Raw genomic sequence first — 16,860 nt, forward strand, 5'->3', positions numbered from 1 at the left:
TCTCAATTTCTACCTAGGTATATTCCATTGAATTAAACCTATAGCAACATAAAATATAGAAAAATCATAAAAGCTTAAAGACAAGGAGAGATAGATTATGATCAAAACTAAGTTAAACAAATAGGCTTTAAGATAATTACTAGAGAAGAGCTCTTCCCTCGTAGAAGGCAATGGCACCCCACTCTAGTACTCTTGCCTGGAAAATCCCATGGACGGAGGAGCCTGGTAGGCTGCAGTCCATGGGGTCGCTAAGAGTCAGGCACGACTGAGCGACTTCACTTTCACTTTTCACTTTCATACATTGGAGAAGGAAATGGCAACCCACTCCAGTGTTCTTGCCTGGAGAATCCCAGGGAGGGGGGAGCCTGATGGGCTGCCGTCTTTGGGGTCGCACAGAGTCGGACACTACTGAAGCGACTTAGCAGCAGCAGCAGCACAGCTCTTCCCTACCTACATTTAGGCAACTCTGGACAATAACTCAAATACATAATATTATCTGAAATAAATACATTTTTGATTTGAGTGTCTGGTATATTTTGCTATTTGAGAGCAGAATTTGGCGATCATGTAGTTTAAATGCTTTTCTAAAGCAACAACTCCTAAATGTATAGCATATATATGTATCTGTGTGTGTATGTGTCCTGTATATATGTATTTTCTACAACATTTTATATTTGTATTCTTTTATATGTTTATATTTAGTTTATTTGCCCCATATTTATATTTATATACTTTTCCATAATATCCTTATAAGAAAGCAGTGCTGGAATTGCAGAGCAATAGTTATAGTAGGAAGAACTGGTTTTTTTTTACTTTGAAAAAATAATATTTTCTCTAAGCCTGAAGTTCATAAAATAACAGTGTCTTCTTCATACAGTTGTTGTGGAATTAAGGATCACAATACAAATATAAGCTTTCCTTGACTTAAAAATTGCTCTAAAATGAGAAAGCAACTAATCACTCTCAGAAATTTTTTTCCTTTTATATTTTCATTTCAGTGTACTACTATAATGTTCATCACTAAGTCTGTCTTTTACTTGAAATTGCATGTGTTGTTAACCCTTTTGCAAATGTGCATTATTTTAGATTATAAACTGTTAGAGCTGTCTGCAGCTCTGCTTGCATTATGCTTAGTAGAAAAAATATATAATTTTATGATAATTATGGTCATTTATTATATATTCTACATTTCAAATGTATATTCTTTTTCTTTCTTTAGATGGCAAAGCAGAAATTTTCTGGATTAGAAATTACTCTGATTGTCCTCTTTGCTATAGTTACAATAATAGCTATTGCCCTAATTGTTGTTTTAGCAACTAAGACACCTGCTGTTGAAGGTAAATAATATTGAAAATACTTATACATTATAGTGAGGTTGAGATAAAGTTTACTCTATAATAATTATGGATCTTGAAAAGTAGTTTATAATCTATATGAGATCTATATGAGATGAAATACTTAAAGAAAGATCTCAGGTAAGTTACAGTTACTCCAACTTTTTCTAGCCATTATATTACAGATATTTCAATGAAGTGTCATTGCAATTAAGAAATTCATATGCTTTGATATTAATGGCCTTTTTTTAGAACTAGAAAATAGGCAAAAGAAACAAAATATTAATAAACAGCACAGTAATCTTCTGTAGTTACCAGTGAGGTTCTTCTAACTAGTGGGAAATCTCATTAGTCGGGTTTTACTCTAGCTTTCAGCACTTGCAAGCGGGGTTAGGAAATTTAAGGGGATAACATCTTTGTCATAGACTTTTTTTTTTTTTAAGGAGTGAGGTCATATGAGAGAAACAGAGAGTAGGTGAAACAGGCTTGAAGTGTTTACCATTTTTTCCTGAATATTTATATCCTAATTTAGAGTTAACGCATGCTACTTTCATCCACCTGATCTACTTGTTCTTTCTTCGTCATTCTCGCCTAATTAAATCAGAAGTGGAAAATGTACTGCAAATTATTTTCTAGTCTAACAGTAGTTAGTGTTTTCTGCTGCCTCTTGTTTCATATTCTTCTAGTAAACTGAAAGCTTGCTCTATTATGAAGCAATCAAATTTATCTTCCTCATCTCTGGTTGTTAGAAAGTCCCTCTTTATTATATAGAGTTGAGGTTTTGCTTTTCTTTGCTATTCTCTTCTTTCTCTTCTGTTTAAGTATCTTCTTCCTCCTAAACTTTTTTTCTTCTCTAATTCTTGTCTCCTTCTCTGCATCCTCTCTCCATATATATTTCCCATACATATTTCTCCATCTTCTTTCTTCATCTCTAAAACACAGTTTATGAGTATGGTGCAGAAAACATTTTGTTTCCTTTTGAGTCTGTCTTTTAAGACCTTCTGTGAATATACTTTGATTCTCTTAAGGAACAGTCAAAGGGCTTTTGGATCATTTCCTTTCGGTAATTAGGAATTCAATTTGTAGGGTTTTTTTTAAGTTAAGTTTAATTTTCATTATATATATATATATTTGTATTTACTTTAAATGTATTTGTTACTTGAAAATTTGAAAAGTAAATTTAAAACCATGTTTTGTTTTATTGACCTGTTTCTGTCTCAGAAATCAGTGATTCAACCCGAGGCACATGCCCAAGTGTACTGAACGATCCTATCAACCACAGAATAAACTGCATTCCAGAACGATCTCCCACACAGGTCTGCAGCCAAAGTATTTTATATATCTATGAATAGATATATAGTATGATAATTATATTAAGACAATTATTCAATATTGGATATATTCATATTTTAAAAGTATAGCCATTTATTAGGCCACATTTATTTTTATTTATGTATGCACAGATGAGAGATAATGGAAATTACTGAGCCTGCTTTTCTGTACTTCAATTCAAAATAGCCAGTTAATATTTTACATACTTAAAAATCTATTGTTAAATTTATAATTCTTTATGAAATTCTATCCTCTCAAACTACTGCTTAAAAGTGTGACCTTTGATAAATATATAACTTTTAAGAAAGAATATCTACACTCTATTAAATTGTTTGTGATAATGACATTAACAAGAAGAATCTGTGGAAAATAAAGTAATATTGATTCTTGTAACTATTTTTCTTAATTTTAAAAACCATTTATTTTTTTATTATTTGGGGAGAAGGAATTCAACTGGAGCAAATTAAGTGTAAATAAATGGATTCACTTAACCCTAAATGACTCTTCCTTAGTCATTATAACTTGTATGGGATTAAAAGGTCAATGAGTGAAGGTGTATATGTGTGTATTCCCATTTTGTGATGTTTATATCAAAAGTCCCACATACTTCAGATTCTGTTAGGTAATGACACTCCAAAATGCTCAGTTCCTGTTGAACTATCATTTTTATAACATATATGCATGTGTATGGGTGTGTACACGTATGTATGTGTGTATGTATGTGTGCTCTGTAGCTCAGTCATGTCTGAGTCTTTGCGACTCCATGGACTGTAGCCTGCTAGGCTCCTCTACCCATGGGATTCTCCAGGCAAGAATATGGAGTGGGCTGCCATTTCCTCCTCTAGGGGATCTTCCCAACCCAAGATTGAACCTGCATCACCTGTGGTTCCTGCATTTACAGGCAGATTCTTTACCATTGAGCCACCTGGGAAGCCCCTGTGTATATGTGTACCTGATGCCACTTTGATGTTAAAAATGGGAGAGAATTTAACATGTGTACCGTTAACTGGTAAACATGGAGATTTAAAAAATTTTTTTCAAGGCAAATAGCCAAGAAAAATGTCTCACAAGTATTCAAATTACGAAAATATGTTACACTATTAAACTTAAATATTAAATAGATTTTTTATTATACCAATGTTAACACACATCATCACCATGTAACTCAAATTTTACTATAAACATATATAATTTTTCTTTCCCTTCATGTAATCTTTCCATATAGATCATAATATTAAGGAGAATTTATTATTTTACTTTATACATTAGATGTAATGGCAGCTACTAGTTGCAACAGCTGGCATATGAACTAGTTTAAATAGTATAAATCATATCAAACTAATAATTATCTGGAAATAAAGACCTTAAACATTTTGCCTAGGCTTAAATTTGGGACCATCTCTTCTTTATAGCCTCACTTGCAACTTGATACGTAATTGGTGCACAATAAATATTTTAGTTCTTCTGCACTGGCTACGTGGCAACATAACAGACTATAATTAATTATCTGGAGGGCAGGAATCTTGAAAATAACATGACCTTATGATAATGTGTATTCATATGGAAAATTGATAAATCACAACTCAGAGCATCGATCACTGATGTAATTCAATTTATCAAATATTTACATTTCTTCAAAGTGAAAAGAACAAAAGAATAAATGATATTTTAGTACATTACATATTTGAAGAAATAAGCGTTTTTAAATATTCATTCAAACAATTATTGTAATGAGTGAATGTTTAAAAAATAGAGACCAACATATATAATAACAGTACTAATCCTATGATTCCTTTAATAAATGTTTTATCAGACACTTTGTGCAGCTCGAGGTTGCTGCTGGAGGCCATGGAATGATTCTGTTATTCCTTGGTGCTTCTTCGTAAATAACCACGGCTATAATGCTGAGAAAGTAACATCAACAAATGCTGGTGAGAAGTGTTCTACCATGGTGATCCAACATATTTTAAGTTGAATAAAAAAAGTATATTTAAATTTTTTCTTTGGAAAAATATCTTAAATAAAATCAAATAGGAACATATACACAAGAATGTTCAAATTTGGTATGTTAAGAACTTTTTTTTTTCATGATTCTATCTTTCAAATTAAAAAAAGAAAAGGTTATTTGTGAGACCTACAATAAAATTGGAAAAAATATGAAAATATTTAGTGATTACTAATCATTATAAATAAAACCATAATTCATACAACTTTTTTTTCTTCAAGGAGTTGAAGCCAAATTAAAAAGGAAAGCTTCACCTACACTCTTTGGAAATGACATTAACAGCGTTCTCCTCACAACTCAAAGTCAGACACGCAATCGTGTGCGGTTCAAGGTTTGGTTTTTGAGTTTCCTAAAGAAAAGTTAATACTAAATAGCATGTTATGAGTATACCCTCTAACCCACCAAGACATTTTCCCTCTTAATAAATGTCTATTCCAAAGAAAAGAACTTATTGGACTAGTTACTCCACTTCTCTGAGCCTTCTCCTCAGATAGAACATACGAACTAGCTCCTCTGGCAGTAGTTTTTAAAGAATTTAATAATATAGTCAGCGTAAAATATTTGATACAGTGTCCTGAGAAGAACTAACACTCAAAAAACTGTAGTAATTTTTTTTTTATTGAACTACAGACTGTGATAAAAGATTAGTTTAGAATTTAATTTAAGGAAGCTGTTAATTGTTCCATGTAAGTGTGACACACTCACTAGTTCTTTTTACTGGTATCACTTCTAGTCATGATTTTAAAGAAACTAATTTCTGCTTTCTTTACCAAATTGTTTGCCAGTATGGTCTTTTGGATTGGCAGAAAAAACAATATATCCTTTGTACAATAACTTGTAGCAACAATTTCACAAAAATTGTTTTTTTAAAACAAAATTCAAATTACTTTCAGGACTTGTTAGTGAGTGATCATCAAAATACTGCATGGATAATTAATAATTAAATTCACAAAAATCTACTATTTAAGAATCAATATTTAATAATAGTCTCATGATTTTTTATATTGGTCAATAAAAATTATATTTTATATAGTACCTTTATAATTAACTGATTCTATTAATTCCTTAACAGTATTACAATTTATTCTTTGCATAGCCATTCAACAGTGTAAGTTGTTTATGACTAGATTAATAACTCTTCTATAAAATCATTAGATTTATTGTTTTGTATTTGGAACTTGCATTTAATACCTAATTCAGAACTGAAAAATTCAGTAACAGTTTTGAATCAAATAATGCTAATTTTAAAATATCTTTGCAGATCACTGATCCAAATAATAGAAGATATGAAGTTCCTCATCAGTTTGTAAAAGAATTTAGTGGAACTGCAGCTTCTGATCCACTGTATAATGTGGAGGTTATACATGATCCATTTAGCATTAAAATTTCTAGAAGAAGCAATAGTAAAATTTTGTAAGTAATTATATTTATGTAAGTTTAAATAATTGGTCAGTTTTATTGTATTATCATAGAACCACAAAAGTCTCATTTTTAGGGCATTTTCAGAAAGAATAAATTTCCTTCCAAAAGAGGGTGGGTGTACGTGTTTTTAAATATTATAATATCAAAGAAGCTTTAATTTCTTATGGATGAAATGTACCAGAATATGAAGTATAGAATGGGCCAACCAAAGTTGAAATGAAGAGAGCCACTGATACAATTTTAGCCTTGCATATAGTTTGCATACCTAAAAAACCTTATATGTCTTTTCCTTGTTATCTATCATATTCTCTTTCAACTGGTAGGATCAAATAGTTACTATTCAGAGAGGGACAAATTTCCATAGTATTGGAGGATTTTTCATTATGTGTATGAAATTAATTGAATAAATTTACACATAATAAATTTAAATAGCCATATATAATAATTTAAACATTATCTGAATGCCTTCATTATAAATTTATTTTGAGGGACATTTCTGGCAAAAAAGTTAGTAATTTTCAATATTGCTGCTCTTGAGTTTCCAAGAAAGGTTAATTGGATGATTATCAGGACTTAATCTCAGCAATTAATTTTCATAAATGTATTTTGATAACTTGAAGTTGATTTTATGTTAAATCACAAAAGAAATGTTATTCGACACTTTGCATAGTTTATATCTGATATATATAAAACATGAAACCTTTCTTTTTCAGGAAAAATGATTTTCAACTTAATTTTAATACATGTATAGAGGTATAGAAACCAGTATAGTACTACATTTTAAAACTCTGTCTCTCACTGATGTATGGAACAGTCTTATGGACTCTGTGGGAGAGGAGAGGGTGGGAAGATTTGGGAGAATGGCATTGAAACGTGTAAAATATCATGTATGAAATGAGATGCCAGTCCAGGTTCGATGCACGTACTGGATGCTTGGGGCTAGTGCACTGGGACGACCCAGAGGGATGGTATGGGGAGGGAGGAGGGAGGAGGGTTCAGGATGGGGAGCACATGTATACCTGTGGCGGATTCATTTTGATATTTGGCAAAGCTAATACAATAATGTAAAGTTTAAAAATAAAATAAAATAAATAATAAAAAAAATAAAACTCTGTCTCTGTAGAAAGTCAAAACTGGGTTTGAAATTTGGTTGTGCTTCCTACCAGTTTGTCACCTTGAAAACATGAGTAAATTTGTCCAAATTGTAACATTTGTGAAATGAATTTATAATAGTGGTTGTGCTTCAGTATTGTAGAAAAAGGAGAGAGATGCACGTGAAGAATCATATTGTTGATGATGAGGCAAACTGTGTTAATAAAATTAACAAGTTCTGGTTATGGTACAATTCATGTGTTCATAAGAAGTAATCACAGCTAAAGACTGACCTATTTAAAATGAAATATTCTGGATGATAACATAGATCCATATTTAGTAGAGCATTTTATATATTTTTAGCTCTTTTATTTATTTCATGCTCTAGGTTTGACACCAGCATTGGTCCCCTGGTATACTCTGACCAGTATTTACAGATCTCAGCCAGACTTCCCAATGAATACATTTATGGTCTCGGGGAACATATTCATAAGAGATTTCGCCATGATTTATATTGGAAAACATGGCCAATTTTTACTCGGGATCAACTTCCTGGTGATGTAAGGAACTATATTTCTTGTTATAAATAAAATAATTATATTTGAAAGGAGATAATTCTAGCCTTTTTGTAACCATCATTTTTTGTTGTCAGTGATATATATTCCAGGAGCTTCTTTACTTTAGAGGTGAAGATTCATATCAAAGTCCTAAATTAACTAAATAAGTGAACAGATTTTATGAATATTTTAAAAGGTATTTCCAATTTATGAATGTTTTCCTTTGACTTTTCACTTTTATATTTTATCAACCACTTTTCAGTTACTCTTGTACTTACACTATCTAGGACTAGTCATTACATAAGAACACTTCCAAACACTTACCATGTTCGACATGGCTTTGTATATGTGCTGTCTGTCTATCTAGTGGACATCATGTCCTGCATCTATATCTACTTTTCCCTTATCTATAACATAATAATCTTTCTTAGGTTCACATATTTTCATAAGAAGTTAGTTTTTTATTATTTATACACACCATTGATAGCTCATTTGATCTCACCTCATAAGAAAATTTCCCAAACTCCTCCATGCAGAATTAATCTTTATTTTCTAATAGTTTATTTATATTTTGTTATGATGTCATCAGTTATTATTTGTGTACATATATTTCTGAATTTCAAAAGTATGCAGTTTTTTATGAGAAATACAATAGCATTAAAAAGCTTTTAAAAATTGACTGGAGCCTATTATACAGAGTGAAGTAAGCCAGAAGGAAAAACACCAATACAGTATACTAATGCATATATATGGAATTTAGAAAGATGGTAACGATAACCCTGTATACGAGACAGCAAAAGAGACACTGATGTATAGAACAGTCTTATGGACTCTGTGGGAGAGGGAGAGGGTGGGAAGATTTGGGAGAATGGCATTGAAACATGTGAAACGTCATGTATGAAACGAGATGCCAGTCCAGGTTCAATGCACGATGCTGGATGCTTGGGGCTGGTGCACTGGGACGACCCAGAGGGATGGTGTGGGGAGGGAGGAGGGAGGAGGGTTCAGGATGGGGAACACATGTATACTAATTAAATAATTAAAAAAAAAAATTGACTCATGATTGCTTTGAGTCAAATGTTACTAATTTTTAAATTTCCAGTGCTACTGAAATGAGTAAGTCAGTTGTTTTAAAGATCCTCATTTGGTACAAAAATATTAATAAATTTTGCTACTCATCAGCTCTCAACAACTATACTGAAAAAGTTATATGAAGTGGAATTCATCTTAGAATTCCTGGCAATACCTTGGGGCGAACATGAGACATGATATATAAACATTCCATTACCCTATCACAGATAGTTTATTTTTTCATTGAAATATACTTGATGAATGGCTTATTAAAACTCATTTAATCATCATAAAACATAAAAGAAAGTTAAATAATCTATTAATAGCATAATATATAGTTATATACCTGTATCTTAATGTATTAATAAGTAAAATGACTTATCAATGACTTTTGTGCTACAATGTTTCATATGGTATATAGTAGAAAAAATTATTATAGAATATGAGGAGTAAATTACAGAAAAATATAGAAATACATAAAAGCCATTCAAGTATACTTTTTAATTTTAAACGTATTTTAAGTTTTAATTTTCAAATTTATGCCTTATAGAATAATAATAATTTATATGGCCATCAAACATTCTTCATGTGCATTGAGGATACTTCTGGAAAGTCATTTGGTGTTTTCTTAATGAACAGCAATGCAATGGGTAAGAGTAATTTATCTGAAAATATGTTCAAATGAGACTTGAAATGTTTTAACTGCTTTATTTATTCCAATCATAGATATATTATAACAGAGTAAACTTTGTTGTTAGTGATTTAGAATGTGAAAGTATTATAAGCAGGTTTTATAGTTAGCGAGGGTTTCCTTTGTGTCTCAGGTAAAGAATCTGCCTGCAATGCAAGAGACCTGAGTGATCCCTGGGTTGGGAAGATCCCCTGGAGAAGGGAATGGCTACCCACTCCAGTATCCTTTCCTGAAGAATTCCATGGACAGAGGAGCCTGAGATATGGATATTTGTGTGTCTGTTTTGGGGGAAGTATGCTATATCATGATATATAGACACTTCCTTTTCCCTCCAGAGCAACATCGAATATATCCATGTAAATGACTATTCCCATTCCCATAGCCTTGATTGTTAAGTTCATATGCCCAGCAGATTAAAAAAACAAAGGTCTCTATGGGGATAAAAAGAGAGAAGAATCACATTTCAGTTTACCATAACTCAAATAATGTAGAACCTTTTATTTTCTAGTGTTGTGAATAATGTGATACCTATATTTGATAGATGAATTAGTGATAATTAAAAAAAAACTACAAAAATAATAATATTCCAGCAAGAGCAGTGCATATGGTTATCCAGACAATTACTATGTTTAACATATAGAAAAATTAAAACTTTCATAGTTTTATTTTATAGAAATCAACATGTGATATGATCTTTCACTGAATCTTCAAATAAAATAACTAATTGGGATGCAACTTCAAAAAGAAATATTTTTTATTGTAAAAGGACTGATCCTCTATTCTCTGCTAAGCAGTTTCGAGGGGAGCTTTTGCCAACATCTGTAAAAGGAATATCTGGAATAACATACCATAAACTTCATATATGGTGGCATTCCACTTTTCTCCTGTATTCTTATCTTAAATATCATATTTTATCTTAATAAAAAACTCTAAAATTATGTGATTAATGTGAAGTACTTTAAGTAGGCATTGCAATTATTTTCTCATTATGTACATTTTTACTATATACATATGCTTTTCCAATTTTTGTTTTGTAGAGATTTTCATCCAACCTACTCCAATAGTAACTTACCGAGTTATAGGTGGAATTCTGGACTTTTATATCTTTCTGGGAGACACACCAGAACAAGTAGTTCAACAGTATCAAGAGGTGTGTTGCAGGTCTATTTTAAAAATTTTTTCTACCATACTTTTCTTTCATCTAACGTATTGAAATGATTTTAGCTAAGCTACTGGAGGCCTCTTAGCTGAATATATTTCTATACCTTACCATTTTTCAGATATGAGAAGATACTTTTTATTTTTGTTTTTCTTGTACAATGACACCTAGGTATATTTAGAAGTTTATATTTCTGATAACAAATCAGTTCTTGCTTCCAGGCAGCTGAGTTCAGTATTTGGATTTCTTTGAGATGTTACATATTAAACTACGACCTTATTTGATGGGATAAAACAAAATGGGGTATCTTGTCTTCATTTGATAAGAATTCTGGAGGCAACTAAGTTTTAAAAAAGGGTTACTGACACTTGGTGTTAATCTACAGTAGGTAAATCCCAGTAAAATTGGCTCTGACAATCAGATTTAGAAAGGCAGATTTTGAAAACATAGTCTGAAGTCTTACACCTTAAACATACTATCTAACAACTTTCATTTACCTATTAAATAACATGCTATTGTACATGAGCCCAAGAAGGACTTTAGAAAGGTGAAGAACTCAGGACTTATTTTGAGCCTGATTCTGAATGTTTCTCCCATGTAAATTGTTATTCTGTGACTATTAGCATATATGAATCTTGGTGTTATCATGAAAAATAAATCATTTTTATAGACATACAATTTAAGAATTATGCCTATTTTTTAAATCTTGTTTTACTGATAAATCTTTGACATATAACTCCCATTTCCTAGAATAATATCAAAAGAGAAGTAATTACTATCAAAAAGTTTAGTTATGATCTAAAAACCTGAACTAACAGTAGCTAGAGTTTTACCCAATTGAATAATTTACAAAGTCTTGCAATTCCCAAATTGCTGTTCATAAATGTGAATTTCAGAAATGTACACAAAATTTACAGTCTCTCTAATATGAAATCATAGTTATTGTGTATGGTTGTCACACCATCAAAACAGGGGACAGCACATTTTTGAAAGAGTTTAAGATTTGATTTGTGAAATATTAGTTGGGATAGTTGTCTATTACATGCTGAGTAAAGTCTGTGGTCAGCACTACCTGAACATGAGTCATGTTTGACATGCCAATGCAGCATTCATGCATTAATAATACAGTTATCCACTTGCATACATCATTTTATAGGTAAGCTTGCAAAATCTTGAATTTAAATTAAAAAAGACGTGTGGAATATAGCACTATTAATTTCAATGGGGGAACAAATTAGATAGAGAATAGACAAAAGTAACTATTTCTTATCTGAAGAAGAACAAGCTATCCTTTCTGTACAAATTAACTCATTAGTGGTGCCAGGATGTCAAAATTGAAAACTTTAATGCGTTTGAATGACCAGACCATTTTATACGTTTTAAAGATGATATATACATATAAAGTATAAGATGAAAAGTACATAAATTAACATAATACATAGCAACACCTATTTTATATACTTTTATGAAAATAAATTATGTGATATGTATAACATACACACAGAAATTTCAATCACATGTCTAAATCTTTAAAATTTTATGGAACATAATATGTTTATGAATAGTGTAAACATATTGAGTTTTGGCAGAGTTTTATTTGATACCAAGTTTTAAAAGATAAATTTAGTGCTTAAATTGAAGAAAATACAATGACTTAACATTGTCACTCATTTTTGTCATACATTTTATCAACATTGTCATACATTTACATCAATTGTAAATTCCTTTTCTTACATGTTATCATTCATTCATTTTGTTGCTACAGGAAGTGGGAATGCAGTGGGACAGTTTTCTTGTTCTCTAATATCTTTAGTGCTATCGTTTTATTCTTTTCTTTAATTTTCCATGCACAGCAAAATACACTTTTATAAATGCTACCTTTAAAGTGCTACCTTTCTGATGTTTTAACACAAAATAAAAGATGAGTGACTGAACATAAACTTGCTAAGTGTTTCGTAACACAATTCTAAGAGAATATCCATTTTAGAATGTAGATACCACAAAATCATTTAATATATGTAGTTAAATTCAAATCAATACTAGAGATACAGCAATTAATATTAATATTAGTTTCTAATGTTCGTCATTGAAAGTAATTAAATATCCATTTACTTCAAGCTCATTGGACGACCAGCAATGCCAGCTTATTGGAATCTTGGATTTCAGCTGAGTCGCTGGAATTACAAGACACTTGATGTAGTGAAAGCAGTGGTACAAAGAAATCGAGATGCTGGCATACCATTTGTAAGTAGGATGAAGGGTTTGTGGGAATATATATAAAGTTAAATATTTTCACATAAAAATAAATGCAGGGCATTTTCAGGATTACCATGTTTGCCAAATATAAGTTCAGTTCAGTTCAGTCACTCAGTCGTGACCAACTCCTTGTGACCCCATGGACAGCAGCACGCCAAGCCTCCCTGTCCATCACCAACACCTGGGGTTTATTTAAATTCATGTCCATTGAGTCGGTTATACCATCCAACCATGTCATCCTCTATTGTCTCCTCCTGCCTTCCATCTTTCGTAGCATCAGGGTCTTTTCAAATGAGTCAGTTCTTTGCATCAGGTGGCCAAAGTATTGGGGTTTCAGCATCAGGCTTTCCAGTGAATATTCAGGACTGATTTCATTTAGGATGGACTGGTTGGATCTCCTTGCAGTACAAGGGACTTTCAAGAGTCTTCTCCAATACCACAGTTCAAAAGCATCTATTCTTTGGCACTCAGATTTCTTTACAGTCCAACTTTCACATCTGCACATACTACTGGAAAAACCATAGCCTTGACTAGACAGACCTTTGTTGGCAAAGTAATGTCTCTGCTTTTTAATAAGCTGTCTCAGTTGGTCATAACTTTTCTTCCAAGGAGCATGTATCTTTTAATTTCATGGCTGCAGTCACCATCTGCAGTGATTTTGGAGCCCCCCCAAAAATAATGTCTGTCACTGTTTCAACTGTTTCCCCATCTATTTGTCATTAAGTAATGGGACCAGACGCTATGATCTTAGTTTTTTGAATACTGAGTTTTAAGCCAACTTGTTCACTCTCCTCTTTCACTTTCATCAAGAGGTCTTTAGTTCTTCTTTGCTTTTATGACATAAGGGTGATATCATTTGCATATGTGAAGTTATTGATATTTCTCCCAGCAATCTTGATTCCAGCTTGTGCTTCATCCAGTCCAGCATTTCTCATGATGTACTCTGCATATAAGTTAAATAAGTAGGGTGACAATATATAGCCTTGACGTACTCCTTTTCCTATTTGGAACCAGTCTATTGTTCCATGTCCAGTTCTAACTGTTGCTTCCTGACCTGCATACACATTTCTTAAAAGGCAGATCAGGTGGTCAGGTATTCCCATCTCTTTCAGAATTTTCCACAGTTTATTGTGATCCACACAGTTAAAGGCTTTGGCATAGTCAATAAAGCAGAAATAGATGTTTTTCTGGAACTTTCTTGCCTTTTCCATGATCCAGTGGATGTTGGCAATTTGATCTCTGGTTCCTCTGCCTTTTCTAAAACCAGCTTGAACAGATATAGGTTATTAAGCTGCTTATTAATGATGAAGTACACTTTATGTCGATACACAATGCCCAGGTGTACCTGAATTTTGAGACTGATTATGAGTTATACCAGAATAGAGCACATGTTGAAGTATGAACAAAATTATGTTGTTTTTTATATATACTTTTAAAGTTTGTATACTTTTAATGTAATATAATTTTATGTATTTTATTTAATGTGAAGATTTTTGTTTTTTATACGAGCCCATATATGTACAAATGCATGTGTTTATAACATAATACATACTGAGTGATCATCACTTAAACAAATGTGAATAATGATTAGAAAAACTAGCTTTATAAGCCATATCATTGTGTCTTTAGTGAAATAAAAGAGATCTAAGTTCAGTTCAGTTCAGTTCAGTCACTCAGTCATGTCCAACTCTTTGTGACCCCATGAATCGTAGCACGCCAGGCCTCCTTGTCCATCACCATCTCCCAGAGTTCACTCAAACTCACGTCCATCTAGGTGGTGATGCCATCCAGCCATCTCATCCTCTGTCATCCCCTTTTCCTCCTGCCCCCTTTTCCTCCTGCCCCCAATCCCTCCCAGCATGAGTCTTTTCCAATGAGTCAACTCTTTGCGTGAGGTGGCCAAAGTACTGGAGTTTCAGCTTTAGCATCATTCCTTCCAAAGAACACCCAGGGCTGATCTCTTTTAGAATGGACTGGTTGGATCTTCTTGCAGTCCAAGGGACTCTCAAGAGTCTTCTCCAACACCACAGTTCAAAAGCATCAATTCTTCAGTACTCAGCTTTCTTCCTTTTAATCATTAAATTTATAATAGAAATTCTTTGGACTTTAGGGTTGATGTGATTAAAGGATTCTTTCAGTACTGTTTATTGAAATATACTCTGATAATTTTTAGGATACACAAATCACTGATATTGACTATATGGAAGACAAGAAAATCTTTACTTATGATCAAGTTACCTTTAACGGCCTCCCAGAATTTGTTCAAGATTTGCATGCTCATGGGCAGAAATACGTCATCATCTTGGTAATAACTGAACATATATATTAATTTTTAGTATTTACACATTTGAAAATTAATTGATTTTCTAGTTTCTTCTCTCTATTAATTAGGATCCTGCAGTTTCCATAGAGAAACGTGCGAATGGGGCAGCATATGAATCCTATGATAGGGGAACTGCCCAAAAGGTGTGGGTAAATGAGTCAGATGGGACTACAGCAATTATTGGAGAGGTAAATTATGATATTCATTAAATTTGTGTTGCTTGGATTTTCTATTGTACAACAAGTGTTTCTGAGTGTGTGTTGTGTATGTATGTGCATGTCTCAGAGAATTTGCTTGCTTTCAAATCTGGATTTGCTATTTTAATTGCATAGAGAAGTTTTAGGGTAAATATTCCAATTATCTCTAAAACAGTTCTTGTAAGAAGGCAGATAATGTTTAATGATAAGCAATGAAATTATTTATACAAATATGATAAATACCTTGATTACAGCAATTCTCATATTTGATGTAAAATAATTGCATGTATAAATTTAGTACTTACATGTTGGATAATAAGATTTATGGTGTACATTTATGGTATAATGATTTTACAATAAAATCATTAGATATCTATAATTAAAGTTATTTTTAATACTTTACATTTGAAAAAAAGCCAATATGAGATGGCTTTAATGTTTAAATTTCCTTTTCCAATTTTAACTTTCCTCATATCATGGAACTAATAAAGAGCAGTGTGAAGAAAATGCCCGATTCCCAAAGGCATAATTTTTAATCAAGATAAATATTCTTCTAGAGACAGCTTTATAAGACATATCAAAACCCATAATGTGTAGATTGTTGACCTGATAATTCCAATGCTGTAATTTAGTCAAGGGAAATGAAACAGCAGAAAATATCAACTTATAGAAACATATTTATTATAGCTTTATTTACAACAATAAAGACTATACTAACCATCACTTTTTATTTAATCACATTCACCAAAGTTAAAATTTCTGATAAAAATGTTCTTAATTATGAGCTCCATCAGGGAAAAAAAAAACCAATATTCCTCCCCTAATATCATTAATATCTTAAAAAATACATTTTGTTAAGACCTATACCAGGGCTTCCCTGGTAGCTAAGTTGGTAAAGAATCTGCCTGCAAAACAGGAGTCCCAGGTTCAATCCCTGGGTCAGGAAGATCCTCTGGAGAAGGAAATGGTAACCCACTCCAGTATTCTTGCCTGGAGCATCCCATGGACAGAGGAACCTGGTAGGCTACAGTCCATGGGGTTACAAGAGTCAGACACAACTTAGCATCTAAACCACTACCAAGACCTGTTCTATTGAATATGGACAGATCTGATCGCTAATATGCGTAATTTGAATATAAAACAATATTATATGTCTCAATACATCTGAAATTGAATTTATCTTACTAAATGTCGTTATTTTACATGGTAAGTAAAATAATATGAAGGAGCATAAATCATAAAGAGGCATCTAGTGTTTAACAGCATGGAATTGGATATGAGACTGCTTGGATATGTGATTGGATATAAGTTCCTTCTGTACTACTTATTAGCAAGTGATTTTGAAAAGCTCCTCTGTTTATCACTTCTTTCATCAGCAAAATGGGTTTAATTATACTACTTACCTCATCTGTAAAGTGATG

At 32.1% G+C, this 16,860-nt stretch overlaps 1 protein-coding gene across 4 annotated transcripts in view; it reads left to right on the forward strand.

Moving 5' to 3' along the window:
- SI (sucrase-isomaltase) overlaps nt 1–16,860 on the forward strand; it is a 120,538-nt gene that overhangs the window by 3,089 nt on the left and 100,589 nt on the right. For 2 of the 4 annotated variants that reach the window (XM_005201715.5, NM_001114189.2), the window contains 11 exons: nt 1,220–1,337; nt 2,556–2,650; nt 4,480–4,597; nt 4,893–5,002; nt 5,933–6,084; nt 7,574–7,745; nt 9,364–9,463; nt 10,542–10,654; nt 12,782–12,907; nt 15,093–15,224; nt 15,311–15,430. In XM_005201715.5, the coding sequence (XP_005201772.2) occupies nt 1,220–1,337; nt 2,556–2,650; nt 4,480–4,597; nt 4,893–5,002; nt 5,933–6,084; nt 7,574–7,745; nt 9,364–9,463; nt 10,542–10,654; nt 12,782–12,907; nt 15,093–15,224; nt 15,311–15,430 (1,356 nt within the window). Of the gene's footprint in view, nt 1–1,219; nt 1,338–2,555; nt 2,651–4,479; nt 4,598–4,892; nt 5,003–5,932; nt 6,085–7,573; nt 7,746–9,363; nt 9,464–10,541; nt 10,655–12,781; nt 12,908–15,092; nt 15,225–15,310; nt 15,431–16,860 lie in introns of those variants that run through there. The other 2 variants (XM_059890012.1, XM_015472667.3) reach the window with 2 other exon arrangements.

Source organism: Bos taurus, chromosome 1 (assembly GCF_002263795.3).
Source record: "Bos taurus isolate L1 Dominette 01449 registration number 42190680 breed Hereford chromosome 1, ARS-UCD2.0, whole genome shotgun sequence".
NCBI classification, from domain to species: domain Eukaryota; kingdom Metazoa; phylum Chordata; class Mammalia; order Artiodactyla; family Bovidae; genus Bos; species Bos taurus.